The sequence below is a fragment of the Amaranthus tricolor genome, chromosome 1 (assembly GCF_026212465.1).
Source record: "Amaranthus tricolor cultivar Red isolate AtriRed21 chromosome 1, ASM2621246v1, whole genome shotgun sequence".
In the NCBI taxonomy this organism is placed as follows: domain Eukaryota; kingdom Viridiplantae; phylum Streptophyta; class Magnoliopsida; order Caryophyllales; family Amaranthaceae; genus Amaranthus; species Amaranthus tricolor.
In genome coordinates, this window is record NC_080047.1 from 7,964,745 (window position 1) to 7,984,077 (window position 19,333).

The following is a 19,333-nucleotide window of genomic DNA, read 5'->3' on the forward strand; positions in this document are numbered from 1 at the left end:
ATTTCCATAAAAAAAGACGAAATTTTTTTTAATGAGAACGTGATACATATCTCAAATTATTTCTTCATTAGTATATTTTATTGATTGATTGCTCCATGGATATGTAGTGAAGCAATATCATAGAAGTATATTCCAAAATAAAAATCAGAGAGAAAAAGGGCTATACTCTTTTCCCTCTTGCAATACAAAAAACGTTTTTTGGAAATACTTTTGGGCGACTTTCACTCCATTAAAAAGAAAAAGTGTAAGCACCTGCAATTTGCAGCAAAGACAAAATAATCAACAGGAAAAGTTAGAATATCCACAAATGTTTTCAATAATTTAAATACAAGATACTCAGGAAACCTATAATCACAGCATAGAAGTGAATATTTCAGTTAGTGAATATCGGTATTTTTTTTATTTTTTATTTTTTTTTTTTTTACTTTTTTAAATAGTTGAATATCAGTATTTGGTTCTAGATGGTATAGCATAAAAGTATAGTCATATCTCATGTTATCATGGTGCACAAAATTAGCATCAGACGTAGTTGCTGTCCCTTGTCATCAATCACATTGAACCAATTACCAATCACTCTAGTGTTACATGATTCTCTAACTCCTCGCAAATCCAAATCTATAACAGCAAATTACGGTCAATTTTGGGTTGTTTGAATTTGAGCAAATTATGAATTGAAAAAGCAAATTATGTTACATTCGATCACTTGTACAAAAGCATCATTTCTAATCAGCACAACTATTTAAAAGCCTTAATCTCGTAACCGACAATATAGAGTCGGCTACACGAACGAAAGCAAGTCATCATGAAAAATTATATCCAACAACGATTGTACAGGTGAAAATCAACGCTTCTTATTATGAAGGAAAACTTCTTCGAGAGTACTTTCCGGATGCTTTACTCTGAGACTGTTGTCTGCAGTGGAAGAACACTCTCTACTTCTTGCAGCTCAGAATTCCTTTGTGCTACTACCTTTGACATGCCAAACATCTGCCCTTCACACAATTATTTCGATCATTAATGACAAGTTTATAAGAGCATTTACACGAAATTCATCCTCCAAATCACCTAATAAACAGGGCTTATCTCTTTCTAAAGAATAGATCTTTTCAACAGAGGGGAAATTGCACTTTGAAAGTAGTTTAATAATAAAAGGCCAACAAGACTAGGAAAAAAAAATTTTTTGATAGAAGGGTAAAAGAGTAACATGTTTTTACTTTTATCATAATGAGCATAATAAAAGCAAGTCTTGTACGAGAAACGTCTCACCATGAGATGAACACACACATACAATCAGGTCATTTATCTAATTGATCAATTTAAAATTATACATTTATAGTTGTGTGCGACCAATTTAGAAGTATAAAAAATAATTACTTAAAATTGTAAGTTCACTTTAAGATTATAATCGGCTACTTTAATATTATGAGTGATTAATTTAAGTCTGTAAGTAATCATTTCGAGGTTATAACTTATACGTAATCAATTTAAGACAACAAAAAAAAGTGATCACTTTAAAGTTATGATTTATCACTTTTAAGATTGTAAGTATCACTTTAAGAATGTAGATGTAATTGGGTGAACCCAATAGATATCTCATTTGAGAATATGTTTAATAGAATTGACCTTTTGAATGGTTTTCTTGAAGCACGACTTGTGTTCATCCATGGAAGCATTGACAAACTCATCAATATGATCTTTTATGTCCTCGAGGAAAGTTGCATCTTCTTTCTTTTTCTTCCGACATGAAGTGATTGCGGGAGTTGGTGCAGTAGTCGATGGTGTAGTTTCAGCTTGATGCTTTTGAGATTCCATGTTCCCAACTTGCTACTATAGAATACGTGCTCAAAGAGCAACAAAAAATTAAGCTGTCTTTTAGATTAAAAAGGCATCATATAGTTCATCAGGTCACACAAAAATGTAAAACTCCCTCAAGACAATTTCAATAACCACAAATAGTGATCTATAATATCTTTCAAGTAAAGAAAACTATAAAAGCTTGAACAACATCAACATTACAACTATTTCAGCAACCAGTTCACAAAAAACTTCAAGGCATGAACACCAAAACATAACCCGAAACATCTCCTGAAAGGGGATTCCGTTATCGCCCGCAAAGCCACCATATTTGACGACATAACAAACAAATCAATGATATAAACCACTGATGCAGGCAATTCCCATACTAACATGGACAACATATAAAGCTTTAAGTAGCTCGAGACAATCACTACGAGCAGCACATCTCTATACCCAGAAAAATCATCTACAAAAGTCAAAAACCTCCTTGGTAAAACCAAAAGCACACAAAAGAACACCACATTTCCTAAAAGAGCACACCCGAAAGTTTTCAAACCCATGATCATAATCGACTGTTCAACTGAGATCCCATTCAAAATCCACAACTTGTAAGCATCAAGGGCGAGGAAGATAATGGACAGCTTGAATAACAAGGCGTCAAAATTTTGAACTTTGTCGCGGAGCAAGTTGAAGAGCAAGTGTCTGTAAGCCGGGGGCTTGTGAAGGATCAGATCAATTATGAGAATCATAACCTCACACTCTATGTACTCGTCAGCAACTGACTTGCAGTTGCTGCATTTCAACAGTCGGATGTTTCCTGGCGAATATTGAATGTAGAGCTTTTCAACTCCTTGGCCGCACTTCACACATCGAGGATTCATATTGGTACTATTTTGCTGTCTCGTATAACTGAACTCTATAGACTTTTACCTGAATGAAAAAAATCGTAATCGGCTCAGTGGGAAGATGAATCTTGTTCAGGTGTTTATAAGAAGGCAGCTAAAGTTCCGTTTGAGTTTAGGGGTAAAGAATACAAGAATGACGTAGATTTATCGAAGTAATTTTATCAAGTTAACCTAGGAAAAAGGCACAACTCTAGATTAATTGGATAATGTTTGGTTTAAGGGAAATAGTAACCCCTCTTCTCCATGTTCGGCTTTTTGACTGTACAAGTGGAGTTTTCCCCTGATTCCTCTATAATGTTTTTCCTGGATTCCCCTTGCACTTCTTCCTCCAAACATGCCTTAACAAATTAAGGCTGCAAATACTTCCCTTTAGTGCAGGTATCCAAACAAGTATAATTTACTCTCCCTTTTTTCATTCCCTCTGCCTACTGAATTCTCAAAACACCTAAAAGGCTAAAACATCTTCAGACAAGAACAAGGACTGTGTTTACTCCCTAAACCTCGAGTTGAAGAATGACATAAAGGATGAGCTCATGAAGAATGAAGGTCAGGCACTCATGCTGTATGACTGTCATTCAAATGAAGCTCAGTGATCATTAACATCCAAGAAACCCAAAATTCAATCAACCTTAGAAGTCACAAAATTCCCCAATCGGCAATTGACATTCGAATTCATCAAGTAAATCCTAAATCAATCTCTAGCTCAGTCAACAATGAAACTCAAACACACAAAATCGGCTAAAATAAACGCAAGTTTTAAATGAAAATAGAAACTTGCAAAATCAACATGCAAAAGCCATAAAATTCAATAACAAAACATTGAATATAATATGTTAAAAGCACAATATATAAAATATTAGAAATTATAAACTCAAAAAAACTTGAATAATCCAAATCAAACAAATTGAAAGACAAAATCTAGACCTGTTTTTCATTTACGAAAGTCAGACCTGGCCCTTAAACCTCCATAGTGATGTTGTTCTACGATAAGAATCTAGCCTTACAAAGTTGCAATCTCAAAATTATACCAAATAAACATATAGAAAATCTAAACATAGCAAACTCATACTGTTATGATTAGTGTGACTTGAGTGCATATTTGGTGTGTGCATTCATGTGTGACTCTTAGGATGGAATCCCATGAGTATGTTAATGTGGGTGTTGATTGTGATTTATGATGGTGATTAAAAGTATGCATTAATAAGGTAATGAAATATAAAGAGTTATGGGACTTAATGAAGAAGTAGAAAGGACTTGGTTTATGTTTGTTCGATCAGAATTCTGACAGAAGAAGCAGAATGGTCGCTCGACCTATCCGCTCGACCGAGTGAGCCTTATTGATTGGTCGAGCGGACAGACAGAATATATCCAGAAGGTATCAGCTGCTCGCTCGACCGAGCGAGCTCTCTGTTCCAGTCGAGCGGTTTCTCTAATGTGCCTAAGATGCTGTTTTCGACTTTTCAAGTTCTTGGAGAAGTTTCATGTCATTCATTATTCATATTAATTCTGTATTTAGTGAGCTATTGACATTTATGTACCTAGTACTATATATAGAGCTCTCATACTCACTCAATAGACATCCACAAAATACACCCCAAGCCAAACACTAGCCTATATCTCTTCTCTATTGTAATTCTCCATATTTGAGAGTTCTTTGAACTCCTTTGATAATATAAGAGATACTATACACTGGAGGACGTAGCCTAAGTTGGGTGAACCTCGTTAAATCTTTGTGTCATTTTATTGCTTTATTTTCTCCTACAAACATTGATTTCATTGATAGCGTAATTTGTTTGTCACTAAACTTCATACACTCGATCTTGGCAATATTGGAGTTTGAAACACATTGTTCGAACTCTAATATAGCCTCGTTTTCACATACCTTACCAAATACAACATTTAGTTGGACATTTGAGTTTGCATTGTAATCTTACTATGTAAAGTAACATTTTACAGAAATCATTTAAATCAATTCCCATTGCTTATTTCTTACAAAATGGAGATGGCCAACCTAAGTTTAGTATCTTAATCAAAATATTTTCCTAGTATTATATACAGGAAAGTATATCACATAATACACCCGCCCTCTTGTGAAGGATCCAACTCTAATATTTCCGGGGGACTAAAACTTTTGCGGCATTCTTACACAAACTTTAGTTTGGGAGCTGTCACAACTTCGCTTACAAATTCGCTCACAAGTCTTATGAAACACTACAACTCTCTTGATGTGTCCTAGCCACATTACAGTAACACTAGTACGCTTGCTATACGCCTGCACGCGCAGTCGTTCACTCATTTTGTTACTTAGCTTCACTTCACCAGCCACTACTACTCACCAAATCCATGAGAGCACTTCAGCGCACGCATAAGACAAGCACCTCAGTCCTATACTTATAGGAGGCTTATGTGAATGGCAACATCATCCATAAAATGCGGCATAACAATTACAAATGACTCTAGATCATCTCTTCTATTTTCCTATTTTCTTTGATGATGTTCAATTGTTCAATATTGCCTATACTGCCTTAGTAATACTACTACTAGCAAATTACAAGCAATCAATTGAGAAAATCAATCTAACAACCTAGGAAAAAAAAAGGAAATTCATGTTTTACTGTTCTACTTCAACCATAATTACACAAACAAACAAAAATTTCAATCAATCTTCAAAGTTGATACCCCCAAAAAACTAAAAACCTCACTCAAATGTCGCTTTTTCTCTTCAGACTCCAAAACCCATCAATTTATTCACATACCACATTATTTTCAATAATAAACAATCTAACAGACGGAGCTACTTTACTTTGCATTTAAATTAACAATGCATGGTGTCCAAAATATATGTGGATATCTACCCTCTATAAGTTCTCCAGCAGCCTTGCAATTGTTTGCATTATCAGTGAGAATTTGTACAACAAATTTGTCATCTCCAACTTCTTCAATGGCATCATTCAACAAGCTAGCAATAAAGTCTTTATCCTTTACCTCTCCCGAGCAATCAACGGCCTTTAAGAACAGAGGACCAACTTCACAAGCCACCATAGGTTAATTAAAGGTCTCCTTTGTGGATCACTCCACCCATCACTCACTATACTTACCCCTTTTTCCCTCCAAGTAGCCTTTGTTGGTTCTAAAAGCCTTTCAACATTTTCTTTCTCTCTATCTAACAAAGTGGTTCTCATTTTATTGTAACCAGGAATATTATTTGTGGCAGCATAGTAGTATGAACTAACATAGTAAGGGTTTCGACAAAGGTTGAAAGACAATCCTCCAGTAAAAAACATCCTTGCTATCTCAGCATCTAAGTTGTTTTGAGCTTGTATATCAAAAGCTTTGGTGATTGGGTTGTCAGATTTTCTTTTCTTGACATATGAAGTTGGTGAAAGAGAAGTTTCTATAGACAAAGATTGACTAGGAAGTGGTGGTCTTTTTGGTTGTCTAGATTCTTTATATTGCTCAACTTGTCTTTCTAAGTTTCTCATTTGCATTCTATCCTCATTTTTTACATTAGGACATTGACTAATTTCACCTTTTGCAACACCCATCAAATGTGCTCTAACTCTAGTATATGAACCACTCTTTATTTGTTTGCAAAAGTTGCATTGCCAAGTATAATTACCCCCACCTCCACTCATTTTGTCCCCTTTAACAACATATTTCCACAAAGGATAAGAACCGAAATCAACCTCTTCTTTTGTAGCATCACCACTAACATTGCATGAATCAGAGCCACTAGCCCCACTACTAGACATGATTGAACTCTTCAAATTCAAACAACCACAATTAAAGATTTAAAAATCAAGATTAACAAATAACATTAACAAACACATTAAAAAAAATGCTAAAAATGAAGATGCATATGAACAAACAGTTGCTATGCATTTTGAGATCCATAATCAGCAAGACAACAAGTACTAAATTCCAGATGCATATGATCAAAATCATAATATTGAAAACAGTCCTAAATTCCAGATTTCATGAGTGATAGAACAAAGCAAACCACATGATTTTTTCAACAAAGTCAAGTAAGACATGAATATTGAATACAGTGCAGCAGCCAGCAAACCTCAAAAACAATACTTGAAAATCAAAAAAGAACCCACAATCAAGATTTAAAAATAAATGTTAAAACAACAACTCAACAAGATTAAGAATTTAAGATTAACACTTAGATTAAAGATTAGAACAAGATTAAGATTAGGATTTAGGATAAAGAGTGAAAATACCTTAAACAAAATCAAAAATTTCGATTTTTAGGGATTCTTTGATTGGATTCGAACAACCCACAGCCCACAGGGAAGCAGCAGCCAGAAGTTGCAGCACCGACCGAGTTCGAGTTCGAGCAGTTGCAGCGGTGGCGGTGGCGTGGTGGAGGTGGAGGAAGAGGTGAGTTCGAGTTTTTAGGGTTAGAGGAGGAGTGAGAGGCTGAGAGCAAGAGAGGGAATTGAGAGGGAAATGAAAATATGGAATTTGATTGTTCGCCTACTGTATTGATTCTGTTTTCAATATTTTTTTTTAAATTTTTTTTTATTTTTTTTAATAAAAATAACACACGTGTCCTTGCCGTGTCCCTTGCTGTGTCCATCGCGTGTCCTTGTCGTGTCCACGTGTCCGAAAAAGTATTAAAATATTAAACACTTCATTTGGCGTGTCGGACACGGATTTTTACGTGTCCGTGTCCGACACGGGACACACCAGTTAGGTGTCGTGTCCGTGTTTCCCAGACAGTAGATCACACGGAAAGCATAAATCTCCACCCCCAAACTTAACACTTCAACTCTCTGCTTCCATTTCATCAATCTGGAAATTTCTTTACATTGTACCCAAACATGGTAAGAATCAGTCAACAAACTTTCCCTTTCAATCCATTTATCTTACGTACTACTAGTAGTCCATTCTTATTTCTCAACTTAGTTTATTACTCTTTTCATTGACCGCTGATATTAATAATTCTTATGTTGAGACAAATTAAACAATATTTTACTAAACTGTATTTTAATTTATAAATGGCCTAAAGAAACCAAATGGGACTATGTATTACTTCTATTATTCCAATTTCCATCCATGTAAATCTGCTACCCCAGGTTTGTTGCAACTACCATTTCTAAACCTTACCCACTTCTCCTCGTCACCATTTCCAGCTTTCATCTTCTCATTCACGTTATTTCCCTCTATTTAAATTCCCTTCCATTAATCTTGGAAATTATTGGGAATGTTCCCAAATTAACACTCCTACTTACCCATTTCAATTAATATACTTAATTAATTACATTTTCCACTTCTTCATTTCAGCCATTTCCAACGCCTTAGATTCTTTTTTTCTTACTTATATATTCATCAAACATACCCAAAAAAATTAGTCCAAATCTCCAAAAACTAACACTTACCCATTTCAATTAACCTCCTTAATTACAAAACCCATTTCTCAAAAATGCCGGAAACCGCCGAAACGCCGTCGTTTAATGGTGTTCGTACCCGTCATTTTAGGTATTTACCTGATTTTCTCCAGAGTGTTGGTCTTAAATACGTCAAAATTGGTTTTTATTACCTTATGAATCACCTACTTACTCTCTGTTTACTTCCATTAATATCGTTGACCGTTATTCAAGCTTCTCAAATGCGATACGACGACGTTTACCACTTTTGGGTTCAACTTAAGTACAACGCTTTTACTGTTGTCGCTTGTTGTATTATTCTTGTATTTGGATCTACTGTTTACTTCACGACCCGACCCAGATCCGTTTACTTGGTGGATTTTTCATTGTACCATCCACCAAGTGAATTCCGGGTCAGATTCAAGGATTTTGTGGAACATTCTAGATTAATTGGAGATTTCGATGAATCTTCTATTGAGTTCCAAAGGAAGATTCTAGAGCGTTCTGGATTAGGGGAAGAAACAGTTGTTCCAGAAGCAATGCATTCAATTCCTCCAAAACCATCCATGAAAGCTGCAAGAGAAGAAGCTGAACAAGTTCTGTTTGGTTCTTTGGAAAATCTTTTTACTCAAACTGGAATCAAACCAAAAGAAATTGGTATTTTAGTAGTAAATTGCAGCTTATTTAATCCAACCCCATCATTATCTGCAATGATAGTGAATAAATTTAAACTTCGTGGGAATATTCAATCTTATAATCTTGGCGGAATGGGATGTTCAGCTGGGGTTATAGCAATTAATCTTGCTAAAGATCTTTTACAAGTTCATAAAAATACTTATGCTATTGTTGTTAGCACCGAAAACATAACCCAAAATTGGTATTTTGGGAATAAGAAATCAATGCTTATTCCCAATTGTTTGTTTCGAGTTGGTGGCGCAGCGGTTTTGCTTTCTAATAAAAAAAAAGAAAAACTTCGCGCCAAATACCGTCTTAATTATGTCGTCCGCACACATATGGGTGCGAACGACAAGGCTTTTAATTGTGTTTACCAAGAACAAGATGAAATTGGTAAAACTGGTGTTTCACTTTCTAAAGATTTGATGGCAATAGCTGGGGATGCACTAAGGACTAATATAACTACACTTGGTCCATTAGTACTTCCTATAAGTGAACAATTACTATTCTTCTTCACTCTTGTTGGGAGGAAATTTTTAAATATTAATGTGAAGCCTTATATTCCTGATTTTAAGCTTGCGGTCGAGCATTTTTGTATTCATGCTGGTGGAAGAGCCGTAATTGATGAGCTTGAGAAGAGCCTTCAGTTGAGTCCGGTCCATGTTGAAGCATCTAGGATGACGCTTCATAGGTTTGGGAACACGTCTTCGAGCTCAATTTGGTACGAGCTTGGGTATATTGAGGCTAAACATAGGATGAAGAAAGGGCATAGGGTATGGCAAATTGCATTTGGATCAGGGTTTAAGTGTAATAGTATTGTTTGGCAAGCATTAAGAGATGTTAAGCCATCACCAAAAAGTCCTTGGTTGGAATGTATTGATAGGTACCCTGTTGAGATTAAAGGTTAATTTGAGAGACTATTGTGTAATTATTTAATTTAAGGTCGAGAAAGAAGGAAACAACGGGAGAGGAACATTCTTGTTAGTTACATTTTCTTATTTTGTGTCGACTTTTAGTGATTATTTGATTGATGGAGGGGAGTTTTATATTGTGAATTTTAAATTGTTAAGTTATGTTGTGTATTGATTTGGATGTGAAAAGACTTTCTTTTTCCATAATTTTTATAATCATTTGAAGCCTAGGGAGTGAGATTCAAACATCCTACAAATATGTACTCCTTAGTATTTGTTTGTGAAAAGTTGTTGAGCTACAAATACTTCTATGTTGTAATTGGTCATGTACTGGTCCCATTCCCATATAGAGGTACCTTTATGTACTTATCATTTGTGTCTTTTCTCTTATTGTTTTTTACAAAATGATATGTTCATTTATTTGGGCTTTAGTTTTTTAGAATGACCTTTGCCTTTAGAAGGCTAAAAATGATAAACACTAGCATTGCATGACTATTTTCTTACTATTGAGATACTTTCATCCTAAGCCAATATGCTATAATTCTCTACTTAATGTGTATTGGTTGGATTTAACTTTCAATAAAGAGCTCATCTAGAGTTGGGCTTACGCATATCGACCAGATAAACACGTGCCTTCCATGGGTAAAAAAATCATCTTGGAAGAAGTGAAAGCCTCCAGAAAAGCCTGAAATACGTGCCATGTATTTCTCTTAAATTTTCTCCTTAGACCGCAAGGAAGAATGATCACAATGTTTATTTCCTCATAGGTATACTAAAGACGGTGGAGATCACTCTTACTCTCTAATTCTCTGTCAACTTAGCTTCAGTTCTCTAGTTCAAAGAGTCCTAGCGCACCTTATTATGACGTCATGTCCACTAAAACCACTATTGAATTACTCATCTACGGCATTAGGTTCCTTGAACCAGGAGCGACCCACCTTATCTTATGCACATTCTAACTTTAGTGTTGGAGTGGGATTCCCAGATACCCTGTGGGCTAGGTTTGTTCGTTGTGCAGATATCTCGCTGCCAACAAAAAAAACGTTAACTATTTTGGAGCTAGAAGGCCATTTGGAAGGAAACAAAATATACTACTGATTACAAAATGAAGCTATCTACAACTAAATACAAGGTGGTTATATCATCCATAATAGAGTGATCATGTCAAATGTCTAGCTAAAATTCTATTCTGATTTTGCAGCCATGACTGTTGTTGTTGCCATAAATTCTGTTGATCTAAATGCCCATTATTTCGTTGCTGATCACTATTATTATTCATTGTCGTACTCGGAAATGATCCAAACGGATCGTTTTGCTCCCACAAACTATGCTGATTCTGATCCATCTCTACACTCGAGGAGGCACGAAATGTTGGTGCTGCTTGGAATTTAGGACTTGAAGAGAAGAAATTATCATTTCCTACTTGACCAAAAGGTACAATTGCATTCATCGTATTCACATCAGTTGATCCATCCCTTAAATCCGCGTAATAAGTTGGTGGCACTAGTCGATTACTTCCATATCGAACATGATGAGATGTAGGTCGTTTACTTATACCCACATTATCAGTAATGTTGTTAGATGAACCCGAAAATGCTGATAAAGTAGTTAGATCACTACTCGCGAACCTAACATGTTTAGCTGCTGATTGATCACTTGCACCTAAATTGTTTGTACTGTTAAATGCACCCGAAAATGCTGATGGAGCACTAAGATTACCACTCGGGAACCTAGAATGTCGAGCTCCTGTTTGTTCACCAACACTTTGAGTATTAGTACTGTTAAATGCACCGGAAAATGGTGACACTGTACTTGGATCACCACTCGCGAACCTGGCATGTCGAGCTGTTGTTTGTTCACTCGAATCGAAGTCATTACTACTGTTGTTGAATGCACCCGAAAATATTGGAGCGCTCAGATCAGTACTCGTGAACCTTGCATGATGAGTTGTTGGTACATTGGCGTTGCTAAATGTAGGCAGCCCTTGTCCTAAACCGTTGAAGTCATCCAGGAATGATGTCGAAACACTTCGATTGTGTTCGACGAGATCACTACCATAAGGCATGGGACCTCGGACAAGGTCTCTAAAGAAATCAACTTGATTACTGTCGTTTGGATCGGGTACAAATGTTGGTGGCACAGAACTAGTACTGGTAATGCTTAGTCGGTTACCAAAACTCTCGGAGAAATGATCCATACTAAACTCCCCGGTATTACCAAATTCAGCATTGATTGTAGGAGGAAAACAACCCTCCGATAAATCATTTGTATCTTGTAAAAACGGATTATAGTTTTGCACGTTTGGTAAGGGTGATAATGAAGAAGTACTTAATCGATTGAAATCACCGAATAAATTGATCTCACTATCGTTTCTAACATGATTTTGTGATTGTGTAGGAGGTTGATCTGCCGGTGTTGTTTCAAATAAGACCAATTCCCAACCTTGTCCTGCGGACGAACTTAGGCCTTGATCATCGGTAAGTTCGAATGAGATTTCCTCTCGGGTTATTCCCCCATTGAATTCAGTTGATGGGTATGGATCATCTAGTGACAAAAGATCCGTAACTGAGCTAAATCTTTGGTGATCAGTCGGATCAGACTGCACAGAAGCAGTGTCATTTGTACTATAGTACTGATCTTCTGATTGCATTGGTTTCTGCCTTCCCGGGTCTGAATACCTCCCGGGGCTGAACCCACCATCCGCACCAATAAGATCTTCGAGTGAAGTACATTGGGACCCACCATACTCAGACCGCCTTACTGAGCCAGACTCCGAGTTTGGGCTAAGAGGCGGTAGGCCAGCTGAACTTCCACCTGGAGGACTTCTACCATTAGTCCCAGGAAACGAGGATTTGTCCTTGAGAAACTCTTGCAATGTTTCGACTAATTCGTCTGAGATTTTTTGAACACTTGGGTATTCTGAGGTTCTTCCGACACCAATGTTTTTGCATAAGTCGTAAAATGAGCTAAGTTCTTCGAATTGTTTCGAGGCTTTAACTGATGTTTGGAATGCACTTACACAGTTTTTGTACTGTAAATGGAAGAAACTGTCTAGTAATAAGGCTAGACCATCGGATATGTCGCGGTATAGGTCAAAGGTTTCTTGGACAATTGCATATAGGCATGTTTGGACTAGCTGGTTAGTTCGAGCTGCGCCTGTTGGTTGGGTGGCGATCGCACGGTCTAGTAGCTTTTGCCAGTGTAAGATCCTGTGTGATGTTAAACACACAAATGTGTTAGATGATTAAAATTTGGAATTAGATCAAATTATTTGCACTTGAGTAATTGGGTGAAATAATGTTGTACTATATCCATTTTCCAAGTTCAAATTCGTTATTGCAACTTCTTTTTTCCACACTACAAACATAAATAAAATATGGACTTGTTCAAAGATGCAATTTTTTAGGACCTTAGTTAAAATAGCTTACAAAGGCTTTTATCTATAAAAATTGAAACATATGAATGCTATTTCAATTATATGAGAGGCCATATTTGATAAATAACGTTTTGCCCGATTTATCAGTTGACTATTAATATTTAACATGCTGGTAGAGATGTGCTTGAATCAGATTCAATTAAATTTAGACAAATTTATTTTTTATTAGATTTAGATTCATATTCATAAAGTGGATAATTTAAACTCATACTCAAACCATAACCTGGTTAGAGTCTGGATTTGTGTTCAAAATTGATTTTTTTTACTTTTTTCAAAAAACTTAAAAAAAAATATATATCATGCAATATTTGTCCATTCGTATTCACTCATTAAGAACCTAAATATATGGAAATTTTCAACATTCAAGTCCTTAACACAAGATATTCATCAAGTAATTTCTAAAGTACAAATATATACAACGATCACATTTCAATAAATTAATAAAGTTTCAAATCACGTAATATTCTAAAATATACAAATTGATCACATAATATTTTTTTGTATAATCTATTAAAAAATTAATGCAAATGTGTCTTTGAATTTGGGTTTCAAAACTCAAAAGTGAGAATTTAGACCCTACATAAGTTTATAGACCCAAATCCAACCCAAACCATTAGGATCTAATATAGGCGAATCTGGGATTCAAAACTCAAAAGCGTGGATCCTTACTTGCCGGTGGATCAAATAACTAAAAATTTATTCGGTAAGCTAAAATGAAAAAGTTATTATAAGTTCTCGTTGGTTTTTAATTTATTAGCTTATTTTTTTCTTTAATTAACAGAAATAAATAAATTATTGTATAATTCAAAAATTTAACCCATATACATCCTCAATTTATCTAGAAATCATATCTTAGTTTTGCAATTATCAATGCAAGCAATATATAATACGAGGCAAATAAAGGCATTGTTTGATAATGTTTAAGATTATAGAATACCTGTCCAAGAGCACACTAGGCTTCATGTCACGAACAATAGGCTCATTTTTCCTCGAATGACACCTCCGATCATCAGATTGGTTGTAGGCTGTACGCCGTTGAAGCTTTCCGGTGACAAAACATTCGAGACGTTCCTCGAGATATAGGGCGAACGTTCGGACAAAGGCCGTGAAATCCCACGGGCAAGAGTTTGAAGAGTCATCACGAAAAGAATTGAGATTAAGGATTTTGTACCCTCGCTTCATGGCATGAAGGACTTCCTTAGGAAAATGTGGGTCCCCATCTTGAAAAACCCGTAAAACTAACATGAGTGATTTTATCGCAACAACCCAACTTCTTGTCCGTCCTATACGACGTCCTATTGCTCGTGCACACGATCCTGCATAAGACCTGTTAGAGGAAACAATTTTAAGAATTTCCGTAACATATCTCTCATCTATTGGAGTTTCGTCGTGAATTGTAGTTTTTAAGATTGCGACTTCTAGAGATGAGGATTCTACTCCTCCTGATACCTTGGCAATGCTTATGCTCGTTTGATCTTTCATGGCCGCGATGACCTTTTTTAACTTGCTCGGCATTGCGATTATGTTTCTAGGGACGGTAGCTTAGGAAAAATTTTTGTATAAAGTTTATATTCTATAAATGCATCAAGCACACAAATTCAAAATTACCAATTTGTTTATTGTTTTCTTGACAATGTAGAATGCAAGCAAGAATAACAAATTATGGGCTTTGAATTTTTTTTAAAAATTTTTTTAGGGATGATTTTGATTTGAGGAAAGAGAGAAAAATTTGGAAGTGGTTATGATTTAGAAGAGGGAAGAATAGGAAGAGAAAATTGGGTGGTGGAAGAAAAATGGAAGAGCTGGAAAACTTAGTGGGAGGCATGCATGATACAATTTCAAATTTGATCTTATTTAGTCCAACTATAACGTGATAAGAACTTATTTGAAATGTATTTTTTATCAGATTGCATGTTCTAAAATAATCTGATAATTTATCCGATATTGTAATTGAATTTAAGTTGACTCGACTTTTAAATGAATTGAAAATTATATAAGAATTAATGTGGACATAAAACTCAATTTTAAATCGACCCAATAATAAAAAGACACTAAATCTTATATTCTTATTCGTCTCTACATCATATTCCAGGGTGGAAGTGTATGAGACGTTATGTTATGGACCTCCACTCATACTATTCCTGCACGTAGATAATGTTAATTCTTTTAGACCTCTTTAATTTAAAAATGTAAATTCTATGCTTGAGTCACATTAATAGTTTAACTTCCATAGTTTAAGATCTATATTGGTATTTAATATCATTTCGAGTTAGGTTGTATAAAATTTATTACAAGTCAAACATTTCATAATCATTTGGTGTAGATAGGAAGATTTTTGGCATGTACAACTGATTGCGTAGGCCCTCACAGTTAGAGGACTTAAAATTTAAATAATACATAATATAAACAAATATTTTAAGATAAAGCAGAGGCTCTTATATAAAGCACATATAATGGAGTCACAAATTTTTGCTTCGCATTTGGATGAGTAACATTATATTCATTCACTACAATAAAATAACAAATTAGCTGGACGTTTTTTAATTTATTACACGAATTGTTGTATGAGGGATCTCACATTGAGACACCTCAATACATGGTTAAATAGCTAACTTATAGCAGAAATAATGAAAATATACACTTCTTGTTTTGAGATCGTCTTATTAAAAAACAATCTCTCACAAGAGTAGCTATGTTTATTATTTAAGCTGGCCAAGTGTACTACTAAAGTAGTTACTTTTTGCTTTGATAACACAAATTATTCTTAAGAGACACCCCAAAGAGAAGTAAATAGGCCCATAAATAATATTTTAGAATGTAAAAATAACCTCTCATAAGAATATCTACTTAAAATGATGTGTTTGGGACTTTTTCATCTAAAACCCAAGCAAAAGGCCCTTTTTTTTGGAAAAATAGAGGCCCAAATATTTAAACCAACGGGAAAGAGAACTCTTTAGCACCTTGTGATCGTAAGGCAGACTTCTTACCATATGAGAAAATTTGAACAAAATAAGAAAAATGCTTAAAAAATTTTAAAATAGGTATTGGAGAAATTAAATTCCCAAAATAAGTATGTAAATTTCGAAATCTAAGTTAGGAGGTTATTCCCTATTACTAACAATAGACGATTTTTGGGCTGACTTCTTAACTCAGTTTAAAGTTAGGAGGTTGTTCCCTGTTACTAACAAGGGACGATTTCTGGGCTAACTTTTTAACTCAGTTTAAATAATCGCTCGCTGTTAGTAACAATTAGGCCATATGAGATAAAAAAATTGATTAAGGTATATGGGAAACAATGAACCTCACCAAGTGTATGTGAAAGTCAATACTCTTAACTCGTGGGTTTGTGTGCCCGAGTGCACAGGTGCTCCGTGTCCACACGAGTGGGCCACGGTGAGATCATGTGACGAATTGTCATGGCCTAATACATTACACATGCAAAAGTCAACAACAGTCAAAAAGTAAAAACACAGTCAATTAATCGCCCTCTGTTAGTAAGAGCGGGCGATTGCTTGACTGACCTTTTTAACTCAATTTTTGTAATTGTCTGCTGTTACTAACAACGAACAAATCTCATACCTACGAAATGAGCTGGAGGTGTTTATTTTTGAAAATATGTTTTTTCCATGCTTAGTTTGAAAATATTTTGAGAAAAAAATACTTATTTTGTTCAAATTTTCATCGTATGAACCATTCTATTGTTGGACATTGTTTCTAGGGTCTTCTCATTCAAAAATTATCCACGCTCTCTTAGAGTGACCACACACATGAATCAACCCAATACTTAAGAAAATTAAATTGAAAAAACGAGAAATTATGAATTATAATAAAAATTACGCCTTTCAGCAAGTCTTGTATGAGACCGTCTTACAGTGAGATAAATTGTTATCTTTCATACTTTGTCAGTTTATTTTGATACTCATTCAACTTCCATTGTTTTTTTTATCTCTAAGATAAGATTGTTGCCACATAATTGTATTTTCTTGTTGAATTTTGCCATCTTTCATCAAGTCTAATCTCAGGTAATCTTTATGGTCTCAAATTCATATTTGGTTAGTTTTTATTACCTAGTTCAAATTATTAGGATTTAATTTCACTATTTTATTGTTATTTTATAAATTATTAAGGTTTATTTTTGATTCAATTTTTATTTGTTTGCTCATTCTATCACCAATACTTCCTTTTTAGAAGCATTCTTTACATGCTTTAATGAATTTTAGACCCACATGCTTCATCTAACACTTTATTCAAATGCAAAGTTGTTCATATTGACTGTTGTTCTTTGTTGAGGATGAAAATGATATTATACCCCTCGAAACTAATAAACTCACTGAAAAAGCTTTGTTTATTTATATGTGGCAAGACTTTAGTTATAGATTTTTCAGTTATGTAATACTGACCTACTCTAAATATGTACTTAGTAGAAGATAAATACCTATTTAACGTACTCTAAAATCCTATTCAACATGACATGAACCCAACTTGACATTAAAAAATATATAATATACGTGTAATTTCATTCGTATTGTTTTTTTATTGATATTGAGATGTAAAAATATCAATTCAGGCATTTGATCTTTCATTTCTTTTGTTATTATTTGTTCCTAATTGCCTGACTACAAAGAAGTTTTTAAAGATGATTATAAACAATAATTGAGTTTATTTAACAAAATAAACAATCGGTGTAATTTCAACTGATCAAATAATAGTTTGTTTTATTATTCAAAATTTCCCTTATATATTATAATTTAACTAATAACTGATTTCAAACTAAGAGTGAGAAAGATGGTGAATGTTATGAAATGCTACATTTCCATGCTACACAAATTGATGAAGTCAATAGGAATGCATCCTATTGATGTTGAAATAGAGCCTGGAACAGTTATTCATTTCTGGGTTAATAATAACAAAGAGAAGAATAACAAAAACAAGGATGGAAGGAAGAAAAAGAAACCATCTCTTGTTCTTATTCAAGGTTTTGCAGGTAATTCAAAAAATATGTTCTTAGTCCTTACTCCTTGCATACCATCTTATTTATATTGATTTATGTAGCTAATATACTCTAACGGTTCATTTTTACTCGTAATATTTTGACTTTTAAATTTTTTTATAAATTTTGTTTTGATATTTTTTTAGTGAATTATCTTTAATAAAATATATAATTATGTAAAATCATGTTAAATTGGTTTTTATATGTATAATAGCTAACTTTTTATTAAAAAATTTTCTACTAAATATTTAGAGATATTAACGGTAAAAAATATGCATATATAAGTGTATTTTAAGAAGTGTTGCAAGCAAATGATGACAGAGAAGGTATATTTCAAAGTACAATTATACTCCTTCACATCCACTTCAAATGTTTCATTTGGAAATTTATTTGCAATATTCACCAAAAATATTAGTTTGTATTTTATTTTTAAATTATAAATTAAAACATAATTAAATTCGATCGTGTTTAATTAGTCACAATGTAATTTTATTAAATTGTTTTAAAATTTTTATTTATGCATAATAATAATAATAATAATAATAATTAAATTTATGCATTGGCATAGTATGCAGAAGTAAATAAAACTTGAAATAATTTTGATTATAGAGTTTTTACATATGTATATATATATTGTTATTAAATAATTAGCAAATTATAGCTTTAAAGTTTAGCATGTTTGTGAATTATTGTTTTAATGTTTATTTTTTGCGAATTTCAGCCATCAAAGCATTAAAGTTTATAGGTTCAGGCCAAAAACACAAAACTTCTATCACTTAAACTAAAATTCCGACCACAAAAATAGTCGGAATTCTGTGTTTTGGCCTAAACCTATAAACTTTAATATTTTGGTGACTATAATTTCCAAAATAAACATTAAGACTATTCTTCGCAAAATTGCTAAACTTTAAGATTGTAATTGACAAATTATTGTTGTTATTATTTTAGGTACTGGAATTCTAACATGGCAATTCCAAGTCCTAGCCCTAAGAAAAAAATACACCCTTTACATCCCAGACCTCATTTTCTTCGGTGGGTCCTACACAAACAAAACTGATAGAACTCCAAGATTTCAAGCAGATTGTTTTGCAATAGGATTGAAGAAGTTAGGTGTGGAAGAGAAATGTGTGGTGGTTGGGTTTAGCTATGGTGGGTTTGTCGGGTTTCAAATGGCGGAGCACCACCCGGATTTGGTGGGTTTATTGGTTGTAACCGGATCCGTTGTGGCTGTATCCGAATCCATT

The 19,333-nt window shown here is 34.2% G+C and overlaps 5 protein-coding genes across 8 annotated transcripts in view; 2 read left to right on the forward strand and 3 right to left on the reverse strand.

Moving 5' to 3' along the window:
- Positions 1-469: 469 nt before the first annotated feature.
- Positions 470-7,069, reverse strand: LOC130828897 (uncharacterized). 4 transcript variants are annotated; one of them, XM_057694930.1, is made up of 3 exons: positions 6,929-7,069; positions 1,624-1,827; positions 470-987 (listed from the first exon to the last, which is right to left on the reverse strand). In XM_057694930.1, exons 2-3 carry the CDS (start codon positions 1,810-1,812, stop codon positions 895-897), a joined length of 282 nt encoding a protein of 93 aa, XP_057550913.1. In that variant the 5' UTR covers positions 1,813-1,827; positions 6,929-7,069; the 3' UTR covers positions 470-894. The 4 variants fall into 4 exon arrangements, with proteins under 4 accessions (XP_057550913.1, XP_057550922.1, XP_057550929.1 ...); XM_057694939.1 differs by having other exon boundaries at positions 1,624-1,824; positions 6,929-7,068; XM_057694946.1 differs by having other exon boundaries at positions 1,624-1,841; positions 6,929-7,068.
- On the reverse strand, positions 1,872-7,064 carry LOC130828889 (protein ARV 2). The gene is made up of 2 exons (XM_057694921.1): positions 6,929-7,064; positions 1,872-2,727 (listed from the first exon to the last, which is right to left on the reverse strand). Exon 2 carries the CDS (start codon positions 2,676-2,678, stop codon positions 2,019-2,021), a length of 660 nt encoding a protein of 219 aa, XP_057550904.1. The 5' UTR covers positions 2,679-2,727; positions 6,929-7,064; the 3' UTR covers positions 1,872-2,018.
- Positions 7,070-7,619: 550 nt separating the features above from the next.
- LOC130828881 (3-ketoacyl-CoA synthase 4-like) lies at positions 7,620-10,068 on the forward strand. Its single transcript, XM_057694912.1, has one exon. The coding sequence runs from the start codon at positions 8,134-8,136 to the stop codon at positions 9,658-9,660; it is 1,527 nt and encodes a 508-aa protein (XP_057550895.1). The 5' UTR covers positions 7,620-8,133; the 3' UTR covers positions 9,661-10,068.
- Positions 10,069-10,822: 754 nt separating this feature from the next.
- LOC130822733 (clathrin coat assembly protein AP180) lies at positions 10,823-14,614 on the reverse strand. The gene is made up of 2 exons (XM_057687684.1): positions 14,037-14,614; positions 10,823-12,872 (listed from the first exon to the last, which is right to left on the reverse strand). Exons 1-2 carry the CDS (start codon positions 14,612-14,614, stop codon positions 10,823-10,825), a joined length of 2,628 nt encoding a protein of 875 aa, XP_057543667.1.
- A 3,270-nt stretch (positions 14,615-17,884) lies between these two features.
- Positions 17,885-19,333, forward strand: part of LOC130822892 (uncharacterized) — a 1,694-nt gene continuing 245 nt past the window's right edge. The window contains exons 1-2 of the mRNA XM_057687695.1: positions 17,885-18,083; positions 19,038-19,333. The exon at positions 19,038-19,333 is cut by the window's right edge and continues 147 nt beyond it. Of these exons, the coding sequence (XP_057543678.1) occupies positions 17,885-18,083; positions 19,038-19,333 (495 nt within the window). The remainder of the gene's footprint in view (positions 18,084-19,037) is intronic.